Below are 25,233 nucleotides of genomic sequence, written 5' to 3'. Positions count from 1 at the left end.
AAGTCAGCAATCTCTTAAAACTAATCCATGAACCATAATCATTAATCTTGAAAACCATGGTACTTGCAACAATATCAATTCGCAAAGGGTTGGGCCATCATGTGCGCGATAAATAATAGGTGTTGCGAATAATGACGTGGTAATATTAACTATAAAATGTTTATAAAATAAAAGGCATTAAGAATCACGACAGAAGTTTCACCATCCTCTGAAAATCAGAACAGAATAACACGGGTATAACACTTCACAGACTGTTTTAAAATGTCATTATTTACGAAGTTCCAAAAGGACATTTAACCAAAAACGGAATGCAGTTCTATTCCTCTCACTGACAGAACTCGCGTTATGCTTTGAAATTCAATCAAAGACTGAGCTAATTCGGTGTTGCTACACAGATACGGAATGCAGTTCTGTTCCTCCCACAGGCATAACTCGCTTTATGCTTCGAAATCAGTCAAAGAATGAAGAGATTACGTGTTGCTACATAGATACGCACAATGCCCTGATACTAAAAGCCACCCCAAATTAATTGAAAGTTTATGTCACAAAATTGTTTCATGTAAAATACATGATCTTGAATTGAAGCCAAGATTTGTAAAGAATACTAAAAAAGAAGATATAGATATACATGGATTACTATAAGTATAGCTGGATCAGCTCATCACTGACAACAGATGGAGTAAGAACACCTAAATCTGTGAAAAGCAGAGTCAGGTATTGAGGAGGGGTGTAGTCCCGCGCGGACCTTTCAACTTCAACCTTGGAAGGAATAGGTACACCGAAATCAATAGGGCGTAAAGCAGGGGCTAAATCCTTTTGGTCAAGAGGGTAGAGACGAGCAAACTGCAGAAAAACATAAACAAGACATTCACTACAAACAAATTCCGAATTAAAGCAACCTTCCAAAAAAGATGAGTGCAAGCTAACAAAGTCCAACGCAGCAAATTGCAAATATACCTTGTAGCTTTCAGCAGCGACATAAACTGGTTTATTCATACCGTGTGCAACCAGTGCAATTTGGTAGGTCCCCATCATGTTGATTATGCCCCCACTTTCCACAACTCCATCTGCACCTACAAAAACCATGTCCACCTCATCCATAGTATATGCCACAGCAGAATCTATTAGTAGTTTCACAGGAACATCAAGCTTGGCCAGCTCATTGGACAACCGCAATCCTGTTCGATCTGGTCTTCCCTCTACAAATTAATAGACACGAAGCTGAAGTCCAGATCACAATGAAGAAGATGCCAAAGATATACACACCACGAGTATAAAATGGGATTCATAAATGGAAATTATGTCGACAAAAAATTGAAACTGTTCCAGAAAAAAATTACTTTTAGCTGAAGGTGACCTAAATCACAACATTCGAATTATGTGTGTTTTGCCTTTTTGTTATCTGATTGCCTAAGACCTGCCAACCCTCCTCTATTTATCCTACCAAAGCTAACAAACCCAGTCCAATTTACTTGAGCTGGAGTCCGTTATTTTGCGTCATGCCTAGGATCTCAAATGTTAGTCCCATACATTTCAGGTATTAGGGCAACGTTAGATGACAGTTTCCTTAGTAGTGGGAACAAGGACGTAGTGGATTGTTGCCCCATTCATCATCAGAGACTCCTCTTTCTGAAAACATCTGACCCATAGGTTAAAGTTACACTCCTTGAGATATCAGACGACAGTTTCCTAAGTACTGGGGAGAGGGATAGGGACGTAGTGGGTTGTTGAGCCTCTCTCCGAAAACATCTGACCCATAGGCTGGCTAAGATACTGACCAAGTGAAGTCAAATAGGATCCCTTGATTCCTCCCAGGGCTTTCAGACAAAAGATGACTGAAAAATATGCTAACAAAATAACAAAGTTTAAAAAATTTACAAAGTTGCTCAATTGTGTTATTTGAATTTTGGAACTAAATATGAATATGAGCCATCTTTTACAACTCTGAAATAATGCGCCCCTATAATATACACACACATATATATACAAGTAAGGTAAGAGGGCAAAAAAAAAACCTGTGCAGAAGACCCGAAATAATTTTTTGTTTTGTGCTGCCAGTTTGAGGACTTCAAAGACAACTCTGGAAAAGCCATGAACCAAAATTGTACAACCATCAAATATAAAATCCTGACTCAACATTGCAATAACTTTGCGGGCCTGCAGATGAAAAAATGAATTTGGGCAGAAATGTGAGAAAATGAAAAAGGGGAAATTAGAGTGCAGGGCAGAGAGAGTGGAAAGGAATGAGGAAGTTGCCTTGTAGGAGATTTCGCCGAACTTCTCCGCACGCTCAATCAAGCGAGATTTAGCGGAATTGAGGTCTTCGTATTCTAAAGCAGAAGTCCGAGTGACATATCGCATAAAGAGATCACAGCCCGCTGTCAAAGAGATAGAGGTCGCATCCCACGACTATAACGCAACAAAGAGTGCTGAAATCAATGAAGGAACAGATAATAAAGTTAAAGTCAGTGACTCGAGAGTACCTTGAGAGAATCGGAGGCCTTCTTCAGCTCGATTTCCAGCTGCATCATGGTGGTAGCCTGGCTGGACCGTATGACGGCGGCCAAGGCGCGAATGGCGGCGACAGCCTCCGCCAAATGGGGCTGTTTCCGCCAGCTATTAAACTCGTTGATGACGCTGAACGGCTTGTCAGGATCAGGCCTGAGTTGAGGTAGAGGATCAGGGTCCGGCCCAATGGCGGCCTGAGCCTGGGCCAGCCAGTCGCTGGTGACAACGCCGTGGTGTGCTGCTCTGGTCTCATAGTATGCAGAGGTCATAGGGTTAGGGTTAGGGTTAGGGTTTGATATTGAGGAGTCTGTAGGAGCTACGGTGTCTCCCTTGAGCGCAGCCTCGTTCTGCTGCCTGTCCATGATGAATGATGCTGATCTCCACCACATCTTTGATCTTCCCTTTCCACTGCAACGCAACAAATTCGATTCGATTCGATTCGATTCAGACAAGAATAGATACCCTGTGTTGTGTTGGGGTTAAACAACACTTAAGACTAGGGTTTCGTAATTCCCAAATTCAATTTGCATTTATCACCACCATTTTCCTTCTCACTCTCTCCCTCCTCTTATCAAATAAATAACAATGACTCAGCTTTTGCATTTTAAAAAAATATTTGAAAAATAATCACTAAAGTATTGAAATTTACTTTTTTAATTTAAATGAAAAAATTAAATTAACTTAACTAACCTCTGTTAATCAATAACAAGTTAAATAATTTTTTATGTTTAAAGTTTCAATATATGAGCAAAAATAAATTTAATACGCCAAATTTGGTTTTCTATATTGTACACAAAAACTAAATTAACGTAATGCATATCATATACAAAAATGAACTTGGTTGGTATATTTTGTGCAAAATTAAACCTAAGATTATAAAAGAAAATTAATTTAACACACCCTATGCACAAAAAGGCTACATGTTTTCTATTTCTTAAAATAAAATAAAAAGTCCTAATTAAAGATTTATAAAGATAATTTTTTTCTTAGAAATATATTTTAATTTCTCTTCTTTATTTATTTGATGTATGAGATATTAAAAGATAGAATAAAAATTGTATAAAGAAATGTTTATATATATATAACTTATTATTCTCACTTTTTTTAGTTATTTATTTGTAATGCTTAAATATAAAAAGGCAAAGGAAAAGAAGAAGAAGAGCAACAAGGATTTTTATTATTTTTTTTATCAGCAAGGATGGATATACACAAACAAACAGGGGTGTGAAGTTAAACTTTGTAAATAAGATAGCTTTCACCTCAAAAAATAATATTTGTCTTTTAGTTATTATCTTATTAGAGTGTTTTCTTTTTAATAAGACATTTTTTTAGTTATTATCTAACCTATTAATCGATTTAGGGATTTTTTTCTTCATAAATAGACTAAGAAACTAAATTTTAAATAGGGTTTTTGGGCAGATTTTAAATAAGACATGAGGTAAAGTTTTGAATAGTTGAAGAAATTGAGAGAGAGTTAAAATAAATTTGATTAAAACTTAATAAATGTAGTGATAAATGCAAACATAAAAACCCCACTCTTATTAAGAATCCAGCATTTTGGTACTTGTTTCATGGTAGCAGATGATTCAAATTCTCCTGATTCTGATGGCAACAAAATAGTGGTGGATTTGTTCCTCATCATCAACCATCATCATACAAGAAGCCCCATGATGATAGATATCTAAGTTCTTACCAAAACATACTTATCTATCTGTTAATCATACACTCTTTTTTAAATTAATAAGGACAAAATTAGTAATCTCTGCCATTAATAAGAAAATAACTTTTAATGTTAGCCACTGATGTGCTTATCTTATCCCTATTATGGGGGTGAGATCTGACTTGAAAGTGTGTTTTATTTAATCAGTAGCTAACAGAGCTTTGCTCAAACATGGCTGTCTTCTTCTGCTTCTTACAAATTGTCTTTATCATCATCAGACAACCAAGTTGTTCTTTTAGAATACAACGACATGGAGACAAATTATGAACTCATAATCTACACGAAAAGGAGAGCCAATTAAGTAAAGGTGGCATTGCATTATGAAGCCTTCAAAGTTACAAGTACCATCTTTTCTTGTTTCTCATGTTCATGCCTTTTTCATACAAAGTCTAGATACCTTTGTTCATGCCTTATGAGATCTCATAAGGTAATGAATCAGCATAGTGAGTTAAAGCCATTACAGTTGAAGTCCTTTTTCAGAAGTCCTTCTTCAGAAGCAGCATCGTTGGAGTTCTTGTCTCCTTTAACAATCTGAAGCCAACTTTGTCGAAGAAGAAGATTGGTGATTTGAGCCTCTCTGGTGAAGGCATGCATATGAGAATTAAAAGCAGTAAAAATTGGAGTAAGAAAAGGTGTGATTTAGTAATTGGGTTTACCTTGGATGATTTCTTTGAAAACAAGGTCCTTCATCATACCCTTCGCAAATGATTTCTCCTCGCTCATCTTGGTAGCACACTATGCCCTCAGAACGATCTTCATAAACCTGTTTAACAGAATACACATTAATTAACACAGTGCTCAGAGAAAACAAAAAACATCATTGAAAACATCAAACCTTGTTCTTCATGGATGCTGTGATTCTGAGAACCGATGATGATGATGATGCCCTTTTGGGTGGGACATAGGTTGATTTGGAGATGAATTTTTTGTTGAGAAATGATCCATATTTGTAAATAGGGATTTGAATTGAGGAAATAGAAAAAGAGGTAGCAGCCATGAATGTGATTGTCCCAGAAGAAGAATAAAAGTGGTGCCTATATAGTAACGCAATGATATGATTAAGCATTGGTTATATATATTATTATTATAAAATGTTATAAATTGAATTATTGGTGGGGTGTGTCTTATCATGATAAAATGTTATAATATAAAATAGTAATGTAGGGCCAAACTAGCTTCACAGTTCATCACCTTCATGGCTTATCATTCATTTTGTTGCTTCGTCCATTCACCATTTCACTATCTCCTGCTCTTCCTCCATAATAACACTTCACAATTTCCATACTCAAATTAACTCTTCAATTTTATTTAATATTGATTTTACAAGGTTGGTTTAATGACTCATTTTATGTTCGGATTCGGATTCGGTGATCTCTGATTGGTTCTTCTTTTTATTAAGATGAGTGAAAAATCTACAAAGACACTTCAACAATCAAGTTAGTCTGAGTACAATATACAGGTAGGTTGAGATAGAAAAATTATCTTTAATGTTGGATCTTCTCTAAACATCAATTCTTATGGTTTGTTCGTTAAATTCAAGAAAAAATTCAATAATATCTTAATCATTATTTACAACTAAATTGACTTAATTAATTATATTTTTACTAACTGTGTTTGAATTAGAATTAAAAGAATTAGTTGATGTTCCGACCATTCGGTCATGAAATTCATGTCAGTAAAGATATAAATATTATTTACATTGTTTTTCAACCAATGTTTTTAATAAAGAGTCTTTCTAATTCAAACATTTTTCAAAAATTTTGGTTACCATCTTCAACCATGATTTCACTAAATATAAAAACGTCACGTCACACCAAACCAATTCAGTCATTCAATTTCTAACTTCATCAAAATTTTATCAAATTAAAATTAACTATAAATTGCAGTACCTTTGAATTTCGTTGTGTTTAAGGTATCATCTTGCTTTTATTAAATTCACCCAATGGAGCATAAGTATCTACATTTTGTGCATATTACTAGATACCATCTTTCGTGTATAAATCAAACTTAACTATTTTTAAACATATTTGACTAAATAATTAGTTTGGTTATCGAAAGTGTAACTTACAGGAACATTCTAAAAGTTTTAAAATTTAAAAATATTTTAAAAGTTTTATATTCCTTTATTCTAATCCTGCACGAGGATATTATTAAAGTTGATGTTCTTGTTTATATGCCACAATGATTATTTTGGTTATTCAACTTAATTATTCACTGTTATTTTAGTGTTTTTTCTTCATTCATCTTCTCTTATTTTCCAGTATACTTTATACTTCATTCGTAACTTCTTATGTTATTTCCTTGATGACTTTGTTTGTAATAGGCTCTTGTATAAAATAAATGCTCAAAACAAAATAGAAATTTCTGTAAATTTGAAGGAAAAAAAATCAATTTAAGTTATTATTTAAAAGAATTAAAACACCACCAAATTGAAAGAGAATATTTTTCGAAGGAGCAAAATAAGTGTTATATGGAATATAAACTGTGGTGGGTTCTTAGCTTCACTTAAAAGTACTCTGAATACAATATAAATTATTTTTGTTTATTCAAGGCTCACGTGTCACCTTAACCTGCTAAAATACTCTATCAATAATTTCTCATATATAAAAGTCTAAATCACGTTATTATTATGTTAATCCTTCATAATATAAAATATTTTATTTGAACCAAAGAAAGGTTAAAAACAAAGCTAACCAACGTCATTCAATTATCCTTGGCGTAAAAGGTTAATATCGATATTAAAAAGAGAAAAGTTTATTTTTACACCGTGAACAGTAAAATAGATACATTTCACACGGTTTTTATAATAATATAATAATATTTTAAATTAAAAATAAAATAAAAATGAATAAAATATTAATTTATTAAAGTATAAAGTGTATATTTTTACAGTTAATATATGATTATCCTATTAAAAATCATGTAAATGGGTGTTTAAACATAGAAAGAAAAACAGAAAATAATAATAATACTTAAATAAGAGCAAATAGATAGTGAGAATAATTTATATATGAAGAATCTGCATATAGAATACCTGAACTCAATAGAATGTAGTATGTTTATGACTTTTGATAGCACTTACATAGTAAGTTTCAGCTTTTTTGTCTTGGTACCAAAATGGGTGATAATAAGTGTCCATAAATAATGTTGTTGGGTTGAATTTGATGTAGCATTAGGGAAAGTAAAGCGTGCAGGGTGAGTGAGGTAATAGTGTATGACAGTGGCCAATTCTGAAGCTCCCTCTTCTTTTGATGAAGCACTAACAGTGTTTGATGAAATGAGATGAAAATCAGTGATGCTTCTTCCAAGTTCCAATCTATCTAGTCAACTCAACAGTGCCTTTTCCTTGTTCAGTTCAGCATGCTGTTCCTCTCTCTGACTCTCCACCACTCACACTCTTGGCATAACCCAAGCTCAGACAACACAGAATAGGCTTAGGCACTAGTCACACTAGACTCCCTTTTTCTCCCACTCCACTCAGTTACCCCATTAAGCTCTTCTTAATCCATTATGTAAGAAAACATTTCTTTATGCTAATGCTACAACCAACAACCTCAATCTCACTTTGTTAACTCAGCTCCTTTCCAATGCCAAACAACGGTAACTCAGATAGCAGAGAGGTTTCAGCCAACGTAGGAGAAGGACGCTGCTCTACCACACACAGGAGGCTAGACCCTCCCTCTATCCCTGCTGCCACCAGGCCCATTTTCAGCTTCAACACTGTTGCCAATCTTTCAAGAAAGACCTTCCCTTCCAAATGGGACGATGCACAGAAATGGCTCATCACCTCCCACCATCACACACTCAATGCTTCTAATGGGATCTCATCCTCCACGCACACTGTGCTAAAAGGTGCTATCAGCATCGTTCCTTCTCAACTTTGCTCTTGTTCCACATGCCTTTGTTATTTTCAACCAACCTTTATGTTCATCATTATCATCCTCTCTCTCTTCTCCTTTCTCTTTACTACTCTTTCAAACTTCTGCTTATTCGCATTCCACGATAATAATCTTGTGTAAAACTTGTTTTAGAATTATTACATTTCATGATTTTTTTAATGCTGCCGATTCTGATAGGATTTGCAATGCAGATAAGTTCACGGACAACACTGTGCCCATTTTCCCAAATTTGCAATATTCAGAGCCAACTGGTGAAGGGTTTTTGTTTGGAGACCCAGTTGCAGAGGTAGTGAAAGATGCTTGCAAGGAAGTGGTTTGTAAGGATGTTGGGACGGAGATGACGCCTCTTGGAAGTTGCACAACTTCAAGATGCCACACCCCATTCAAGAGTTCATCTCCTGCCCGCCATAACACTCCTGCAAGTAAGTCAGGACCATTGTCCTTGACAAACCACAATGACACAACCTGCACCATTGACATTATTCGGCTGGAGGAGTGCCATTTTGCTAAATTGCAAGTAGGAACACAGTATAATTCGGTCACATCACACTGGAGCTCAAGAGAAGAGGAGGAAGAGGAAATATCAAAGAGCTTGAGACATGATGCTAGCCAGAAAGCTGATTCAGACAGCACGTGGGAACAAGAAGAAAAGACCAACTCTTGTCTCAGGTAAATAAACCTTACAGTAGTCAAACATTGTAGTTTCATCTGATGTTGTATCAGTGTATGCCTGTATGGAAAGACTAAATTGTAATGTGTTGCAGGTATCATAGAGAAGAAGCCAAAATTCAAGCTTGGTTAGACCTCCATAGTGCTAAAGTAGAAGCACAATCAAGGAAGCTTGAGGTACTTCATTAATGATCTTTTCTGAGGAGTTATGATGACCAAATCATTTAAGCTTAAGTCTCTTATTCTCCTAAAATAAAATAATTTAGGCTTTCAGCACAGTGACTGTAATTTATCAAATCAGGAGATTATTTGAGCTTAGATTAATTCAACATGAAAAGGAAATTTTCCTATTGTTGGTCCATTGGCTCCTCCACTTTCTTGTTCATGTTTTTTTGCATCGTAAATAATAGTAAGCTTAGGTACAAATTATCCTTCCTAGTTTTTTGGTTTTTGGCATGCAACATGATCTTGACCAACTTCTATGTTCATGAATAATAGTAACCCAAAATGATTCATTTAACAAAACACTGTACACACTAGTTCTCAGGATTCTTGTGAAATTAATTCAGTATTAAACGTGCAGGGTGGTGTGGTCTACCTAAACCTGTATGAAATAAAATATACACATTACCTAGTAATTTGTTAACTTAAAAGAAGGTTAAGAAGCAACGAAACTAAGAAATGTTGTTGAAACAATTGTTTAGGTGAAAATTCAAAAGATGAGATCATCCCTGGAAGAGAAGTTGATGAAGAAGATGGCAGTGGTTCACAGAAAAGCTGAGGAGTCGAAAGCAGCAGCCAGACAGCAGCACTTGGAGCAAATCCAGAAGACCACTGAACAAGAACAAAAGATTAAGAACCAGTATAACCCTCTAGTTTTAGGCCACAAATCATGTGGTTGCTTCCCCTCCAATAACATTCATCACCAAACATAATATAACACTGATCCCTTGTCATTGCACGGAGTTTACTCTTGAAAACATTTGTTTCCCTATCCTTTTACAAAAGATTTTCCTCGTCTTCAATGGCTCTCATAACTAATACGTAAATTGTAATGACACGTCCAACACGGACACTCGTAAAACAATTATAAAAGACGTAATTTACGTATTTTCGTGTAAGTGGTACTATAATCTAGATTATAGGTTCAGTTGTTTTTAGTTGAACTTCACCTATTACGGATACTAGCATTGACAGATGCAATCTTTTCCCTTAATTACATCCTACCCTGTTAATTTAATGATGAAAAGAGAGGAGCTTTAGTGACTAATCCAAAGTCCAACATATAATTACTACTAATTAATACAAGCAAAGGGAAGAGGGAAGCTTGAGTTGAGAAGACACTTATTTACTAGCAAGTGTTTGACCTGAGCTCAACAACTCAAAGAAACTATATCTAAGAGATGAGAATAGAAGAAGAAAAACTAGAGGCCAAGAGAGAATGGAAAACCAGTGGAGGGCAACCAGCTTGAACCCGCAATGAAATTTGCAGGAGTGAAACTCTGGGCCTCAGCTGCACTGGTGATGACCTTAAACCCTTTCCAAGTGACCCTTCTTGAGGTTGCAGCACCAGGCCCAGTGTTCTGATACTCCCCGTAGAACAACGTATTCAAAGCGAAGTTCCCATCCCACACGTGCCACCCAGCAGGGTCAATCACATCACTTATGCTTGACTGCATGATCACAGTACGAGAGTACTGCTTCCATGGCCTCCCCAGAAACGTGGGGAAGCTCTTCTTCACAGATTCCAAGTCCTTCGTCGCACCAATCCTGCTTTTCTGAATCACAATGCCCGTGTTCTGGTTGGGGTCAACGCGGCCCTGAGCGGTCACCATGTTCTTCTGCCCAGGATTGGGACGCCTTGCGTGGATGTCGGAGTTCTGAATGACGGCTGCAGAGTTGCCGAATATGAAGTCGACGGAGCCTGCTATGTAGCAGTTGCTGAAGAATTGGCGGTTGCTGTGGACGTAAAGGGTGTCTTGGTATGCAAGAAAGTCGCACCTGTAGAATGCTGAGAGGTCAGCTCCAACTCTCAGGGCAACCGCTTGGTGCTTTGAGGGACCGGCTGTGTTTTGGAAGGTTATGTCTCTTCCCAGGAATCTTTCACCCACCACCACTGCACTTGCAAACCAACCACTTGTTAAATTAAATATCTCTCTTTATTTATATATATTGCAACTATTTTAAGTTCAATTTTAGGGTCTAATCAGATAAAGCTACGTTTTCTTCAAAAATAATGGTTAAGATTGAATCAAATGAAGACACTAGTCACCATGTGTGCTTCTCTCAAACTGTTTTCAGAATTTATGGTTGTCATTGTTAAAGGTATCGTCAATGGTTGTAACACTTTAAAGTCACACCTAAATTTGCTGACCCAAATAATGATGCAGAACAAGTCAGAGAAGAAAGAATTCATTTTTCACTTCCTAGATCTATGCTTAATTGGTGGGACAGCCTGCTTATTTGTGTCGTGATTCTGTTTAAATGGTTTGAAAGTTACTAATTTTTAATGCTTTATTTCTCCATTAGTACACCCATTTCCTTCAAATGACAGACATTGTCTCTATCAAGTGTTTGAACTTGATATAATGGAAAAATGCACCTTTAACTTTAGAATAAAAAGCATCCTTAAAATAATCATTAGTTTAGAAATGTTAAGGTCGGTTTGGGGACCAAGCACAATATGATTCAAAGGCCAAAAACAAGCGATTTGGATAATAATAATGATAATGTCTGAAGGTATAAGCAATGAAGCATGTTAGAAAAGAGGGAACTAAAAAGAAGAAGAGTAATTAAGGAACTGACCTACTGTGGCAGAATTGAAGGTGGTGCTGCCATCAACCACGTTTCTACTAGCTGTGATGATGGTGTTGGTTCTTCCATCGCCGAGGAACATTATGTTGGTCTTCTTCTTCGACACATCCACGTTTTCCCTGTACACACCCGCTTTGATCCTGATCACGTATCTCTTGCTACTCTTCTCAGGAGCCGCAGCCACCGCAGCCGACACCGTCCTGAAGTTCCCGCTGCCGTCCGCAGCCACCACCACGTCAGGTTTGACCGTACCCGTCTGCAGAAGGCGGCGGTCGGCGGCGGAAATCCAGTGGGGCCACACGATTTCATGGGGGTCCTCCATGGTTTTCCTGCGCTCGTTTTCGACGTTGTTGGACATGGCCATGGCCATGTCGTTGTCAGTGAGGTTCTTTGTCATGGCCAATGCGTTGCTGCACAAGTGCTCTGCGTGCACTTGCCCTGCCTGGAGATGCTGCCTCAGTCTCTTGTCGGCCTGGTCGTGAGAGAAGCCGTCGAGGCAAGTCTCTTGGTTGGTTATGGCCGAACTCATGAGAGTTTTGAGATCCTCGGCGTGGTGCGACAGAGACTTCTTGGAGGGGTACTCTTTGAGTTCATCTATGGCCTTGTGGAGCTCGTCGAGGGTCTCGTCAATGGTTTCCAAGCAATCGTGGAGGGCCGTTTTCTGCCTCTTGGTAAGGCCCTTTTTGCGTAAGAGCTTCTCCACGGTGAAGTAATTCCGCTCAACGATTCCAACGGTTATGTTCAGCGACTGCTCTATCACGTTCTTGTGGGTGGAAACTTTGTCGGCTTTGCCGGGTTCAGAGGCTATGCTTGAGAGGCACAACTCCGGGTACAAGGTGCTGCTGCAGGCACTTTTGATGATGGCATGTGACGAAGTGGAGGAGGCATTGTGGGCGGAGTTCTTGCGAGAGCTGACTCCGGCGACGACAGCGAGGGCGATAAAGAGAGTGGCAGCAAGAGCGAACAAGAGTGTGGTTTTGGTCTTGTTCTTGGTGAGGGCATCCGAAATAGTTGGAAGAGCTTGTCTGATTTTGTTTGTCATGGATCCCAGATTCCAACTGACTTTGAGGCAAGGAAAGGAAAGTCACGTAAGAGATAATAAGTGAGAAGTGGTTTTGTTTTGCTTTAGATATGCTGAGAAATGAATGGAGTGTGTGTGCACATCACAACACAGTAGAAGAGTTAATGATAACTGGTCCTAATTTGGTTTGGTCTGCCTGTGGGGTTCTCAAAATAAATTTGTACTGCATAAATTCAAGTTCTTCACCCTCTTTTTGTCTTCACCCTTCAATAATTCATAAAATTTCAAACATGTTTTATGATCCCAGTTATACACCATTATTTTCCTTTACTATTGTGGTTCTTACAAGTTAAAGTGATTATTACAGGTTAAACTTACATCTCTCATCGAATTTCTCCAATGTTTTTCTTTTCTGAATGTCTGAGTAAAGGCACTCTACGTTCAAGTTAGTTACCTTCAATCCGAATGGTCAAGTTTTGATTTTAGAATCACGATAATTTTGATTAGACTATTCTAATGAGTCTTGTCTTGTTAAAATGATTAAAATAGACGTAATGAATGTATAATCATATTTTATTAATCTTAATTGAGATTAGTGTATTTAACCCGTGATGTGACGTGAATTCTCTTTTAGCCGAAAGAACGATAAGCCATGCGCACAACCAAACACGCGATCTTTCGATTTTTAAAGAGGGGTTGGTCGCTAGCATTTTCATAAATACATGCGGAAGCAACACACAAATCAACTAAAAAAATAAATAATTCAGGATTTAAGGTGGGTCTGCAACTTAATTAGGTATAGTCAACCCAATCCAATTGATTAGCGTGACACTCAACGAGGAAACAAATGCAAAGTGTTGAACTTATTATATGTTTTGCTTTATCTGTTATTTAACTATGATTAGCAAGAACTATATATATATGCAAGGCTTTTGTGTTATTCTTCTAAAACCATCATACACTGGTTTTTTCTATGCTGCAGACTTCAACATATCATGAACCTGAATACGCTGTCACTGTCTGTGGAGTGTGAGAATATGACGGTACTGTAAGAATACCAGCATATTTTTAATACCTGAATACGCTATTATCACTGTCTGTGAGGTCTGAGAATACGATGGTACTATAAGAATACCAGCATTTTTTTTAATACAAGTTTCTGGATTTTAATCAGTAGACTATTTGTTCTCAGATAATAAATTAGTTAGGAATTTGAAATTTTCAAGAAAAATTTGTTAAAGAAATCACATGAAAACAAACAAGAATATTTTACTGCAAATTTAAATTTCCAAGGTAAGTTTTCCTGCAAAATTTAAACCCTCAAGTAATTTCATTAGTTGACATATTATATCTGAATATATATTATTTTATTCTTGAATAACGATAAATGTTATTAAATAATTCAGTTTATATAAAGCTAAAATAATAGTTTATTATTTTTACTAATAAATATTTTAACTTAAAAACATTCTAGAGATTTTTTCTTCCGTGTATAACAGCACATAGTAAACCTTTTAAATAAATGTAATTAATTTAATGAGATAATTATAATTAACTTAATAAAACAATATTTTAAATAATACCCTTTTAATTTTCATGAGACAGAATTGTAAGGAAATTTGCATATAGACTTTAAATTATTAAGTCCACAACAAACATGAATATAATAAAATGTTATCTGTGGATTCTTATCCACAAGAAAATAAACACAATAAATAAATTCCCCCAAATTTGAAAAAAATCTGGTTAATTTGTAGTAGTGTTTGGCGAACTCCATTTACAATACAATCATCTCAAAAATATTTATGTATGATTTTATTTTATTTTATTTTAAATTGGATTCATAACCTAACATAAATTTTAAGCAAACCTACATATTTATAAATTTGTATTTTCATTTAAATTTTAAATATTTAAATTAATTTAATTATTATTGTTAAATATTGATTTAATTTTAGTGTTCTACATGTTAATACTAACAAATATTTTTTTATTCTTAAAACTCAAAATTATACAAACACAACTTTTAATTATATACCCTTCTCATGCTACATGCTCTAATAAAAGTTTCTTATAAAAATTTAGATATTAAATTTAAGACATTTATTAAGGTCTTTACATCAAGATATTCGAAAGCGAAAGATTGTCCATGTCAAACCAACTCATTAATTAAATAAAAAGATACTTATTTATTTAATAAATTATATTTTTAATTATTTTAATAATAATATACAATTATTTTATTTTATATTATTAATTATTGAAGCACGCAAAATATAATTAATTTATAAAAATTAATTCTATTAAAACAATTTCAAGATTAAATTTCTACTACACAAATTAAAATATTTCTAAAATTAAATTACTATTATTGTCAGAAATAAAATTGAATACAGTTTAAAATTTTCACTAATAGTATAATAATTTCAATAATATATTATGGTTTAAAATTTGTAATATATCCTATTTTTAAAATATAACGTGAATAAATTTCATGCTATTACAGTGTCACCTCAAACACGATTTTTTTAAATACTGTTCACATTAAAATAAATAATTATAGTAATTATTGTTCCAAGACTAAAATCAATTTAAATACATTTTTTTTTCTTTCATCAAATATTGATTAGATAAAATCGTAATAAAATTTTACCTAAAAACAAATAATATCTCGAATATATTTTAAATATTTATATTCTTTAAAGTTTTAATATTCTTTAAAATCTTTTAATTAATAATTTTATATTTAAATATTTTCCTAAACTTTGATTGTTGGAATGATAAAATTTTACACAAAAATATAACACAAAACCTTAGTTTTAATAATTAAAATTTTAATAAAATTTATTAATATATTAGCATTGCAAAAATATTAAAAAAACTAAAAAAAATATACCTCTTAAAAAATGTAAAAAGGGTTTTGCGTTGAAGAGAAGATAGTAGTACTAGGTTTTAGGTAATGGCTTATAACGGTGCGTTTCAAATTGTGCGAACTATGCTTCTTCATTCTTGATTTCATACCTTCCGTCGCGCGCCACCGAGAGAAGCACCAGCGGAAATAGCAGCAGCACCGTTCGCCCAACCACAACCACAACCTCAACGTAATGCTTTCTCTCTCTCTCTCTCTCTCTCTCTCTCTCTCTCTCTCTCTCTGTCTCTGGTTAACAATAATGGTTGTTTGATTAATTTTGAACACACAGTTACAGTGACAGCGTGCTGATGGTCTCTATTGGTTCAAAAGCATTGGTCTCAAGAAGCTCAATGGGGGACCACGATTCTGAATCCCCCAAGCAAGCCAAAAGTAAGAGGAGAAAGCATAAGAAAGGAGGAGCCGCTCATGAATTCGATTCCAATCCCAAACACACAAACTCAAACTCAAACTCCAACTCCAACACCTTCACTTCCCCTCCTCAACTCTCCCGTGTTAGGTAACCCAATATCTATTCTTCTTGTTTATTTCCCCTCCCTTAACTCATTCAATGCCTTTTCGTTTTGTAGGAAACAGCTTGACCCTGAAACAACCCAATACTTCTCAGAAATTGCTAATCTTTTTGAAACTGAGGGGGTGGAATTGGAGGAACGATCACTTATATGTGCTAATGCTCTCCAAGAAACTAAGGGGAAAGAATTCGAAATAGCGTCGGATTATATTGTTAGCCACACTTTGGAGACCATTCTCCAGGGTTGTGATGTAGACCACCTTTGTGATTTCCTTCACTCTTCTGCTAACGACTTCCCCTATATTGCAATGGATAGATCTGGTTCTCATGTCGCTGAGACCGCCATCAAGTCTCTAGCCGTTCATCTCCAACATGATGAGGCTCGCCCTCTGGTTGAGGAGGCTTTAACCGTCATATGCAAGGTGGACTGTATTTCATACTAGTTTAAAATGTCGAAATCAATGTTTATATTGCTTGCCACTTACTGTTCCCCAACTTTATCTCTTGCTTTAATGTTTTCAAACTATGCATGTAAGCTTGAGTTTTAACCAGCAAAGGTAGTTGATGTTGGCAAAACTAATATAGTCAGGCTGTGTCTAGATATAGTCAAAGAAAACAAATGTTAATTGTGGGGAGAGAAGAGGAAGACATGGCCGGGAAGGATGTTCTTCTGCTTAAAATGTGATTTCTTATACGTATACATGTCATTTGGCAGGTGATTGCAGCAAATTCTGTTGATGTAATGTGTAACTGCTATGGTTCTCATGTGCTTCGGACTCTTCTCTGCCTTTGTAGAGGAGTACCATTAGACAAGTCTGCATACTATTTATCAAAATCGACTACCCTGTTAGCAGAGCGGTTGAATTCAAAGGAGTTTTCAAAGAAAGATGATGAAACAAATTTTGAGCCCGGATTTCCAAATTTACTTAAAGTACTTGTGTCTGATATGTTAAAGCATGCTAAAAAACGTATCAAGACACTACAAGTTGACCAATTCAGTAGTTTGGTTTTTCAGGTATCATTTCCATCTCCCTCTTTCTCCTCCTATATATACTGCATTAAATGAATAATTGTATTCCTCAGTGCTTGGCATTTAGTATTTACTATTAGATTGTGGGCAGTCTATTGTTATTAAATGAATACGATTATTTTCTATTATTTTTATTTTCTTGCTTTGGTTGGTGGGGGACATGTGTAGTTTTTTTTATATTGTTTTAGCCTCTAGAGTCTTGTAATTCCATTCCATAGTGGGCTGATATTATGATGGAGCTTTTGTGAGATATAGCCTTTCAATTCAGTAATTTCTGATCTGCTTGCTTTAGAACTTTATCATACTGTAAAGAGATTATAAATTCATTCTTAACTTTATTAGTTTACCTCTTGGGTAAAAACATTTTCTGTGGTGCCATTATGTGCTTACTGTTAATTTTACTTTTAGCTTATGTCTTTTATTCCTCTCATCTTAATGGGATCTCTTTAATTAATGGCAGACAGTGCTGAGGGTCTTGGCAGGTGATGATGAAGAGTTGCTACATGTGATTCCTTTCCTTCTTGGCTGCAAGGATAAGTATAATGCAGAGGAAAGTTTTATAAACACGAAAGTAGTAGCAGATCTCAAGAATTTGTTAAAAGAATCTAAATTTAGCCATCTAATGGAGGTGAGTATCATATAGATGAAGGGAAACTGTATAATTAGCTACAGTAGTGCAGGAGCTTTTGAAAAATACTGAGAGAAGTTCAATAGAAACTACATGTAATTAGCTAGTTCTTATTTTAAAGATATTTAAAAATAAGTCTCATTTCCCTTCGTACTTTCTATAGTAAATGTGAATTTTAGTATAGAAGCAAACAAGCATTATATACCTACCATCATAGTAACCTTTCCACAGGTATAATATAATCTCAACAACTTTTGTTAATCCCTAAATAATTTATCTCTTGGCTGACAGTGATATGAACATTAGACATGTTATGCATGTGAATTCTTTTGTGATAGTTAGCTTCATAGGACATATTTTCATGTGGCATTCATTATATACATAACCATTTTATGCCTGTGCATTTTTTTTATGGAGGCAGCAATGATTTTTTATGGAGACATTATGAAATTCTTTTTTTCTACAGAGATTCTGGCGTAATAAAATTTTGTAAATCTTTTTCAGGTCATTTTGGAAGTGTCCCCTGAGGCGTTGTTCAATGAATTATTCACTAAAGTATTCAGGAGTTCCTTGTTTGAGTTATCATCTCATCAACATGGGAACTTTGTTGTCCAAGCATTAATTTCTTATTCAAGCAATCAAGATCTGGTATTGTGCCTACTTGCCTTTCTGCTTTACAATACTGAATATTTTCTACATTTTGTTAAGGGTGACCAATTAAGTTTATCTACTTTAAGATTGGTTGCAGAATGTTGCATGTACGGCATCTGTCTCATGCATTTTCTTTAACAATGCCTATTTGTGATATAATTTTCTCTTTGCAAACTTTTTACCGTGTTTGTTTTATGACTTTTTATTGTTTGGTAGATGGAGTTGATATGGGAAGAACTTGGGCCAAATTTGGAGGATCTTTTCAAAATGGGAAGGTCAGGGGTTATTGCTTCACTTGTTGCTGCCAGTGAAAGGCTTCATGTTAATGAACGCAAGGTTTGCATTTTGGTTGCATTGTCTATAATATGCAGATTTGTATGTTCTTGTGTATTCGAGATTCTCAATTAATTGATTGCTTCTGAAACCTCACTTCATGTCTATAATGATTTCTTCAAAATTGAAAAGTAAATGGGGTTACTTGCATTTCATAAGTTAATTTACCTTCCTTGTTTTGTTTTTCATCCTTGTGAAAACTTTAATGGCCTTTTTGTAACTTTGGGGCAGTGCTGTCAAGTCCTTGCTGATGCAGTATGTCCACCAGATGATTCTCCGAAAGGGATTGTTCCACGACTCATGTTTCTTGACAGCTGTTTCTCATACGAAGACAAGTCCAACTGGAGCTGGCAAAGTGGTGCTAGAATGAATGTCATGGGTTCTCTGATCTTACAGACAGTATTCCGGTTTAGAAGTGTAAGTGACTTTCTTGAAAATTGATCTCTTGGCTGCTTTCTTTTGGGTTTTGTTAGCCCATAGGTATATTAGAGGCAGCATTTTGTTGAAATCCTTTAATGTCGCAGCATAATATTTTATGGGTTATAACACTGCTGTTAAATTAATTCCTTAGGAACAGATCTGGCATTTGTTGTTCCTAAAGAAATATTTTCGTCCCTTCTCATAAATATTGAAAATGATGATGAGTTTCAAGTGTTTTTGTGCCTTGTTTGATTCTAAGATATTAAAGGTCTCCTTGTTTAGAGTCAATTTGTTTTTTTTCATGTGTATCTTGTCTGAGATAGTAATACACAGTCTGACATGACATTTGATAGTGTGGTGAAATTTTTATAGTATTGTTGATGATTGGATGAGAAAAAAAACAGAGAGGACTAGATGAGAGAAAACATGAATAATGATTCAAATTTTAATTTTCTTCTCACTTTCTTTCCTTTGTACCAAACAGAGGATTACTGTGGGAGTTGATGGAAGCACTATGCCATAAATTGCTCAATGCTAATCATTGTTATTTTATTTAAGTCTGATAGTTTTATACCGTGTTTACATTAAATAGTTTACTGATATGCTCAATTCTATTATCCGGCATTTTATTTTCGTAGGAATATATACAACCTTATATCACAAGTATAACTTCCATGGAGGCAACTCATGTACTTGAAGCAGTGGGAGATTCAAGAGGATCACATGTTATTGAGGCTTTTCTTTGTTCAGGAGCTTCTGGGAAACAGAAGCGCAGATTGGTTATCAAGTATGTCTTTCAGCTATACATCTACCATTTAGTTTCTCTAGGAAATGCTTATTTCTGCGGCAGGGCTTAATGTCATAAACAAGATTTTTAGATTATGTTTTCTGTTTCTATATTAAACTCCATTTTTTTTTCCACATAATTATGGGATCTGTGCTTAAGTTAACGAAATAAGAGCAATTATTTTGTGGGAGTCTTATTTATTTTATTCATAGTTAGAGTTTTACCTTTTGTGGTTTAGGATCATTTAGATAATGCTTTCTTTTGACTAACACTAAATGGAATGAAATATCTATTGACATACATTTAAATTGAATGGGTTTTAAATTACAAAATTGAAACCTAACGACTCTAGTTGCCAAAGCCTAAGTTTTGGAGGGGGTATGTATTTTTCCCCAGTCTAATTTACCTTTTAATATTTTTTCCGTAATTCAGGTTGAAATTATTAATAAATCTGTGTTTAATGGATTTGAAAATTGCTACGTTATTGTCATTATAATTTCCCTTTGTTTTCTTTCATAACTTATTTTGTAGACTGAAAGGGCATTTTGGGGAGGTCGCACTCAACTCATCTGGTGCTTTTACCATTGATAAGTGCTTCACTGCCAGTAATCTGTCACTAAGAGAGGCTATAGTGTCTGAGGTGTTGGCTGTGCGAAGTGATCTTTCCAAGACAAAGCAGGGCTCTTACCTAATAAGGAAACTAGATATTGACGGGTATGCTGGTGGCTATTTACTTAATTATAGAGTTTTCAGATTATTACGTTCAATTGAGAGCATATTTTTTAACTTCTTGAGTTCACAAGTTTATTGAAGTTAATCTTCACGATTTATACCTGCCTTATTACAACAGATTTGCTGCGAATCCTGATCATTGGAGGTCAAAACAAGTATCCAAAGAATCTACTTATAATGATTTTTACACTATGTTTGGTTCCAATGATACAAAGTTGACGAAAAATGATTCCTTTCTGAGTGACACCTTGAATAATAAATCTAATCCAAAAGCTGTAAAGGAAATGAGGAAAGAAATTGACCAATCTCTAGGTTCTGGTGCATCTTTCTTGAGCTTCCAAAAGAACCCAAAAAAAGAAAAGCACAAAAGTAAGAAAAATGCTTATATTAGTGGAGACGATGATGAGTCGTCTAATAGGAAGAAGAGGTCTAAAAAGGAAAAGGTTGAAAGTGGGTTTGATACTGCTGCTACTGCAGCAACCGGGAAGACATTGAAGAAACGACGAAGAGATGACCTTTCCGAGGCTTCCCAGAAGAAAGTGAAGGCATAGAGTTAAAGACAATTTTTCCCCTCAAAGACGAAGTTATTTTAAAGGGATGGTGTTAAGCAGGTCTGCAGGGCCCCCATGATTTAACGCTTGAAGATTTTGTATGATTTCCTCTTTGCTAGTAATTTTGTATCATTTTACTATGTCACAGACTATGTTACTGGAAAATTGCATTAACAAAGGTATTTACTGCAAAATATGATTCTTTTTCCTCCTATGATTTGCTTGACACCCCCTCACCCCTAATGTACTGAGATTTGCTGGATTTATGTTTTCCGTACAAACCCATCGTTCCTCGTTTCTAGAATACGATTATTGTAGATTTTAGGTGTATTAGAACTCAAAAAGCTTGGTTAGCAAAACTGTAAAATTCAATGTAAATTGCAATACATATAAACATTGGGACTTGGCAATTGGAAGGTAAGATACAAGTATACACAAACAGTTATTATTGTTTTGGAAGGCGCAGTTGTGACAAAATTAAAGAAATAAGATCAGAAAGGAAACGGGTGATAATGTTGTATTGTTTGTTCTGTCAACCGTATGTTGGAGGATTGAACCTGCGAAAGAAATATGCTTTCTCTTGTCAGTCACGGGGTAGCTCCGAATAATGGAAAGGCTAGAAACTGTTAATACTAAGAGTTACTTGTTTTGTGTCGGATTCGATTTGCTTGGAGGTATCCTTCGGAAACTGGAATCGAGCTGCTTAGAAAGATTCTTCCGATGAGCGTGAAGAGAAGATAATGTTTGGCTTGATGGCCAAGAGTGCACTTGTATTGTTGGGAAAACCTCAGCTGTGGCTCTGGTAGACCAGGTTAACAATAGCAGTGACAGTGTGAGAGCAAAAGCAGCGAGTGCTGGGAACCAACTCTTCATGGTAGTGGAGGGAGAATCTTGGTTCTTATGGTGACGATGCTGGAAGCATAGTGAGTCAAGTAAGTGAAATGTGAATTATATCTGTCTTGAATCATTTTTTATTACTGTCAGAAATGCTAAGGATATTGGGATCCGATGCCATTTTGGGTTCATGTGGGATCATGTGCTCGACTTTTGACTGCTGCTGCATCCCTTCTTGTCCGGACTTTGAATTTGGTGAAAATGGAGACAGAAATTTCAGAGAGGTCATGTGATAAGCCACGTGATGGTACTATAACTTTGAGTTTGAACTTTCTTGGTTATGATATTTTTGATAGATACTGATATTTAGAGAGTGACTTGAGAAATCAGCAAGAGCCAAACGGTTCCTGCTTTTAGCTTATGTGAATGGAAGGCAACAATAACAATGAAAAAGAAGAAATAATATATTTGTTGTTGTGTTTGTTTATTTGATCAGTCTTGCTCAGTCACTGTTTCAACTTTAATGACTGTTTCAAAGAGCTTTCCAGCTTGGCCATGAGGACAGCAGTCACTGTAACATTACTTCTTCCATTCTTCAGATAATATTTTACTTATGCTCTCAGATTGTTTTTAATTTCAATGATGCTCACGTGGGTAACTTGTTGCACATTTTAGAAAGTTAATACTCAGATATTATTAGTTTATTGGGATCTCAATCATAATTGATCGAATCAAATTGGTTTGTATTATCCCAATCACTTGACAAATATTTATATAGTGAAGACACAAGTTCATGAAGCCTGATGATTAATAAAACAATAAATCTTTCATCGCTAGTTCTTGGTATGGAACCTGATCTGAGATTCATTTATTTTCTTTAATAATTTCTCTTTTAAAATCATTTTAAGGCTACTTATTCAGATATTTCAATTTTTTAATGTATTTTATACTTTTTTTTTGTTATAGTAGCAAATACAAATATCTAAATAATATGCCTTGGTTGTTTTTTTTTTAAATCGCAGCCTGAACAAATTAACTGAGATCCAATCCACCAGATTGAACATTTTTTTACAAAGATGATAGATATTCCGATACAATTAATTACCACTAGAAAAATATTTGAAATTAGTCTGAATTTTTGCTAATAGAGACGAGGCCGACATGGTAAATCGAGATGTGTGAATAGAGATGTGTAACTGATATTTCTTATGGTTTAATTATTATATTTGAGTTATTGTTTTATTTTCAAATTCAGATTTTTTCACAATTTTATTTTTAAAAGATACAGAGAAAAGTTTATATAAAATATCTTTGACCTTATATGGAAACATACCGTAATAATATAAATCTTAATATGTGTATTGGGTCAGAGCGTTCAGAATTAAATACTCGGTGGTTGAACTTTGGTACATGGCGCAGATAGGTTAATTCGGTTCTTGGGCCAGAATAGCGGGATCATGTAATTGGGTCCCAATTGTATGTATAAGTTCGTTTTTGTATAATTAAGGTAATCCTTCATACCCAAGGCCTAGACAGCTAGCGAGAGGTAATTATGGACCTAAGGGTGTGCTTAGTGCGCATATGGTCCAGTTCAAGTAAATGCTTTCTTTTAAACTTAAGTCCATGTGTGTTAGGGCGCGTAGATGTTAAGTTGCGTGTATGATGAAAGGTAGTGTAGCACTACAGAGAGGGTGTCTATGTAAACATATTGGACCCCTGATTTCGGCACATGAGTTGGTACCTTGGTGGTTATTCTGTTATTATTTTATGCACTCCCTAGAGAAAGGATTCGGTGCTGAGACTGAAACTGACTACTTCTTAAATTCTTATAAGCCCTGTACTGACTTGATCGTTGGAGTGCAATCATCATGGACCCCCCTCTATTTCAATGGAGATACGTTCCATAGCAGCAAGAGTAAAAGATAGATTCGTGAAAAAACAGACGGAATTAAAACTTGTTATCAGAGTCAACCGCGAGCAAGTCAATCGGCAAGAACAATTAATTAAAAAATTTAATCAATATGTAATAATTAACCTAGAGAGACGACATCATCAAATTTACGTTTTTAGTTAACATTAAGTTAAGTATTTGAGAGATATACTCCAAATTTTTATAGAGGACTTTTCATAATACCGAGAATCCGAGTATCAGGTCTTTGAAGATTATTAAGAGTAGAAGAACACGTGAACAAGTAAATATGGAGAAAATTTGAACCAATTTCTTAATTTTTCTAGATGAAGAAAATTTTGTTTATGATGAAGAAATGTGTACCACATGAACAATCTGAGGCATGTTATTACAAAGTCCGTGGGTTTGATCTGCAGAAGAAGGACTTTTCCCAGATACTAACAAATTGATTGTTGGTTTTCTACCACGTATTTCACTTTTCAATACAGTTTACGTTTATTATTGTAAGAAAAAGGGTTGCTACGTAACTTTGCATATTCTTCATAGAGTTCATGCTGACGCATGTGCTTTGGAATGTGTTTTAGTTGCATTTGATTTGATCATTTAATGTAACAAATGTGGTTTGATTAGTTGGTGGAGGAAGCAAAGAGAAACCTAACAGAAGCAAAAGTGAAAAGTCAGTCAATGCAGAAGAGGATTGGAGAAAGTTGAAAAGGAGAAGAAATAATGCAAAAGTAATGTGATAGTATGATGGTGAAAAGGTTCATTCAACCTTCAAGCCACTAGATTTGACTACTTATCAACTACTTTCAAATTTATAGCAGCTCATAAATTCAAACCCAATTCTCATTTTCGGTCTACTGGAATAGTAATTATAATAATACATTATTACATATTTTCTCCTTTACATTCTCTCCATGCCCAATTCAATTTCAGATCAAAATTTCAAAAGATGTAACATATTATAGGGATCAGCTAACTTATAAACTTCTTCTAGAAAAGTTCTTTTTTTTATAAATTAACTTATACGTAAAATAAGTTAAAAAAAAAATTCTCATAAAAGGAACTTTTGCCAGTCTAAATAGAAGCTATGATCTTAGAATAATGGTTACTCTGTACAATATGGACATTGATACGATACGGATACGAACACTTTACACTTTGATACGTATCATTTTCAAAAAGTAGGATATAAGGACATGGATCTATATATCATATAATTATGAATTATATAAATTGACAATAAAAATTTATATGTATAAGTATGTCTTAATTTTTTTGTGACAA

General features: G+C 34.9%; 5 protein-coding genes and 1 long non-coding RNA gene across 8 annotated transcripts; 2 read left to right on the top strand and 4 right to left on the bottom strand.

Annotated features, from left to right (window-relative positions):
- Nucleotides 1–503: 503 nt before the first annotated feature.
- LOC137822795 (uncharacterized) lies at nt 504–3,084 on the bottom strand. 2 transcript variants are annotated; one of them, XM_068627795.1, is made up of 5 exons: nt 2,484–3,084; nt 2,257–2,409; nt 2,016–2,157; nt 958–1,199; nt 504–843 (listed from the first exon to the last, which is right to left on the bottom strand). In XM_068627795.1, the coding sequence occupies exons 1-5, from the start codon at nt 2,895–2,897 to the stop codon at nt 637–639; spliced, it is 1,158 nt and encodes a 385-aa protein (XP_068483896.1). In that variant the 5' UTR covers nt 2,898–3,084; the 3' UTR covers nt 504–636. The 2 variants fall into 2 exon arrangements, with proteins under 2 accessions (XP_068483896.1, XP_068483895.1); XM_068627794.2 differs by having other exon boundaries at nt 2,016–2,409; nt 2,484–3,061.
- Nucleotides 3,085–4,346: 1,262 nt separating this feature from the next.
- Nucleotides 4,347–5,274, bottom strand: LOC137822796 (uncharacterized). Its single transcript, XM_068627796.2, has 3 exons — nt 5,064–5,274; nt 4,885–4,991; nt 4,347–4,805 (listed from the first exon to the last, which is right to left on the bottom strand). Exons 1-3 carry the CDS (start codon nt 5,223–5,225, stop codon nt 4,664–4,666), a joined length of 411 nt encoding a protein of 136 aa, XP_068483897.1. The 5' UTR covers nt 5,226–5,274; the 3' UTR covers nt 4,347–4,663.
- A 2,233-nt stretch (nt 5,275–7,507) lies between these two features.
- LOC137820872 (uncharacterized) lies at nt 7,508–9,815 on the top strand. Its single transcript, XM_068625170.2, has 4 exons — nt 7,508–8,080; nt 8,319–8,796; nt 8,892–8,973; nt 9,501–9,815. The coding sequence occupies exons 1-4, from the start codon at nt 7,816–7,818 to the stop codon at nt 9,729–9,731; spliced, it is 1,056 nt and encodes a 351-aa protein (XP_068481271.1). The 5' UTR covers nt 7,508–7,815; the 3' UTR covers nt 9,732–9,815.
- Nucleotides 9,816–10,054: 239 nt separating this feature from the next.
- Nucleotides 10,055–12,914, bottom strand: LOC137820871 (pectinesterase). Its single transcript, XM_068625169.1, has 2 exons — nt 11,602–12,914; nt 10,055–10,912 (listed from the first exon to the last, which is right to left on the bottom strand). Exons 1-2 carry the CDS (start codon nt 12,650–12,652, stop codon nt 10,221–10,223), a joined length of 1,743 nt encoding a protein of 580 aa, XP_068481270.1. The 5' UTR covers nt 12,653–12,914; the 3' UTR covers nt 10,055–10,220.
- Nucleotides 12,915–15,553: 2,639 nt separating this feature from the next.
- On the top strand, nt 15,554–21,397 carry LOC137820870 (pumilio homolog 23). Of its 2 annotated transcripts, none has more exons than XM_068625168.2 (11): nt 15,554–15,732; nt 15,838–16,059; nt 16,130–16,493; nt 16,787–17,086; nt 17,562–17,729; nt 18,234–18,377; nt 18,597–18,716; nt 18,945–19,130; nt 19,772–19,920; nt 20,452–20,634; nt 20,771–21,397. In XM_068625168.2, exons 2-11 carry the CDS (start codon nt 15,851–15,853, stop codon nt 21,201–21,203), a joined length of 2,256 nt encoding a protein of 751 aa, XP_068481269.1. In that variant the 5' UTR covers nt 15,554–15,732; nt 15,838–15,850; the 3' UTR covers nt 21,204–21,397. The 2 variants fall into 2 exon arrangements, with proteins under 2 accessions (XP_068481269.1, XP_068481268.1); XM_068625167.2 differs by having other exon boundaries at nt 15,562–15,732; nt 15,832–16,059.
- Nucleotides 21,398–21,530: 133 nt separating this feature from the next.
- On the bottom strand, nt 21,531–22,148 carry LOC137820873 (uncharacterized). The gene is made up of 2 exons (XR_011082711.2): nt 21,847–22,148; nt 21,531–21,760 (listed from the first exon to the last, which is right to left on the bottom strand). It is a non-coding gene; the product is annotated as an uncharacterized LOC137820873 (long non-coding RNA).
- Nucleotides 22,149–25,233: the final 3,085 nt, after the last annotated feature.

This window comes from Phaseolus vulgaris, chromosome 9, assembly GCF_051622355.1.
Source record: "Phaseolus vulgaris cultivar YP4 chromosome 9, ASM5162235v1, whole genome shotgun sequence".
NCBI classification, from domain to species: Eukaryota; Viridiplantae; Streptophyta; class Magnoliopsida; order Fabales; family Fabaceae; genus Phaseolus; species Phaseolus vulgaris.
This window is presented reverse-complemented; position numbering and strand designations above follow the sequence as displayed.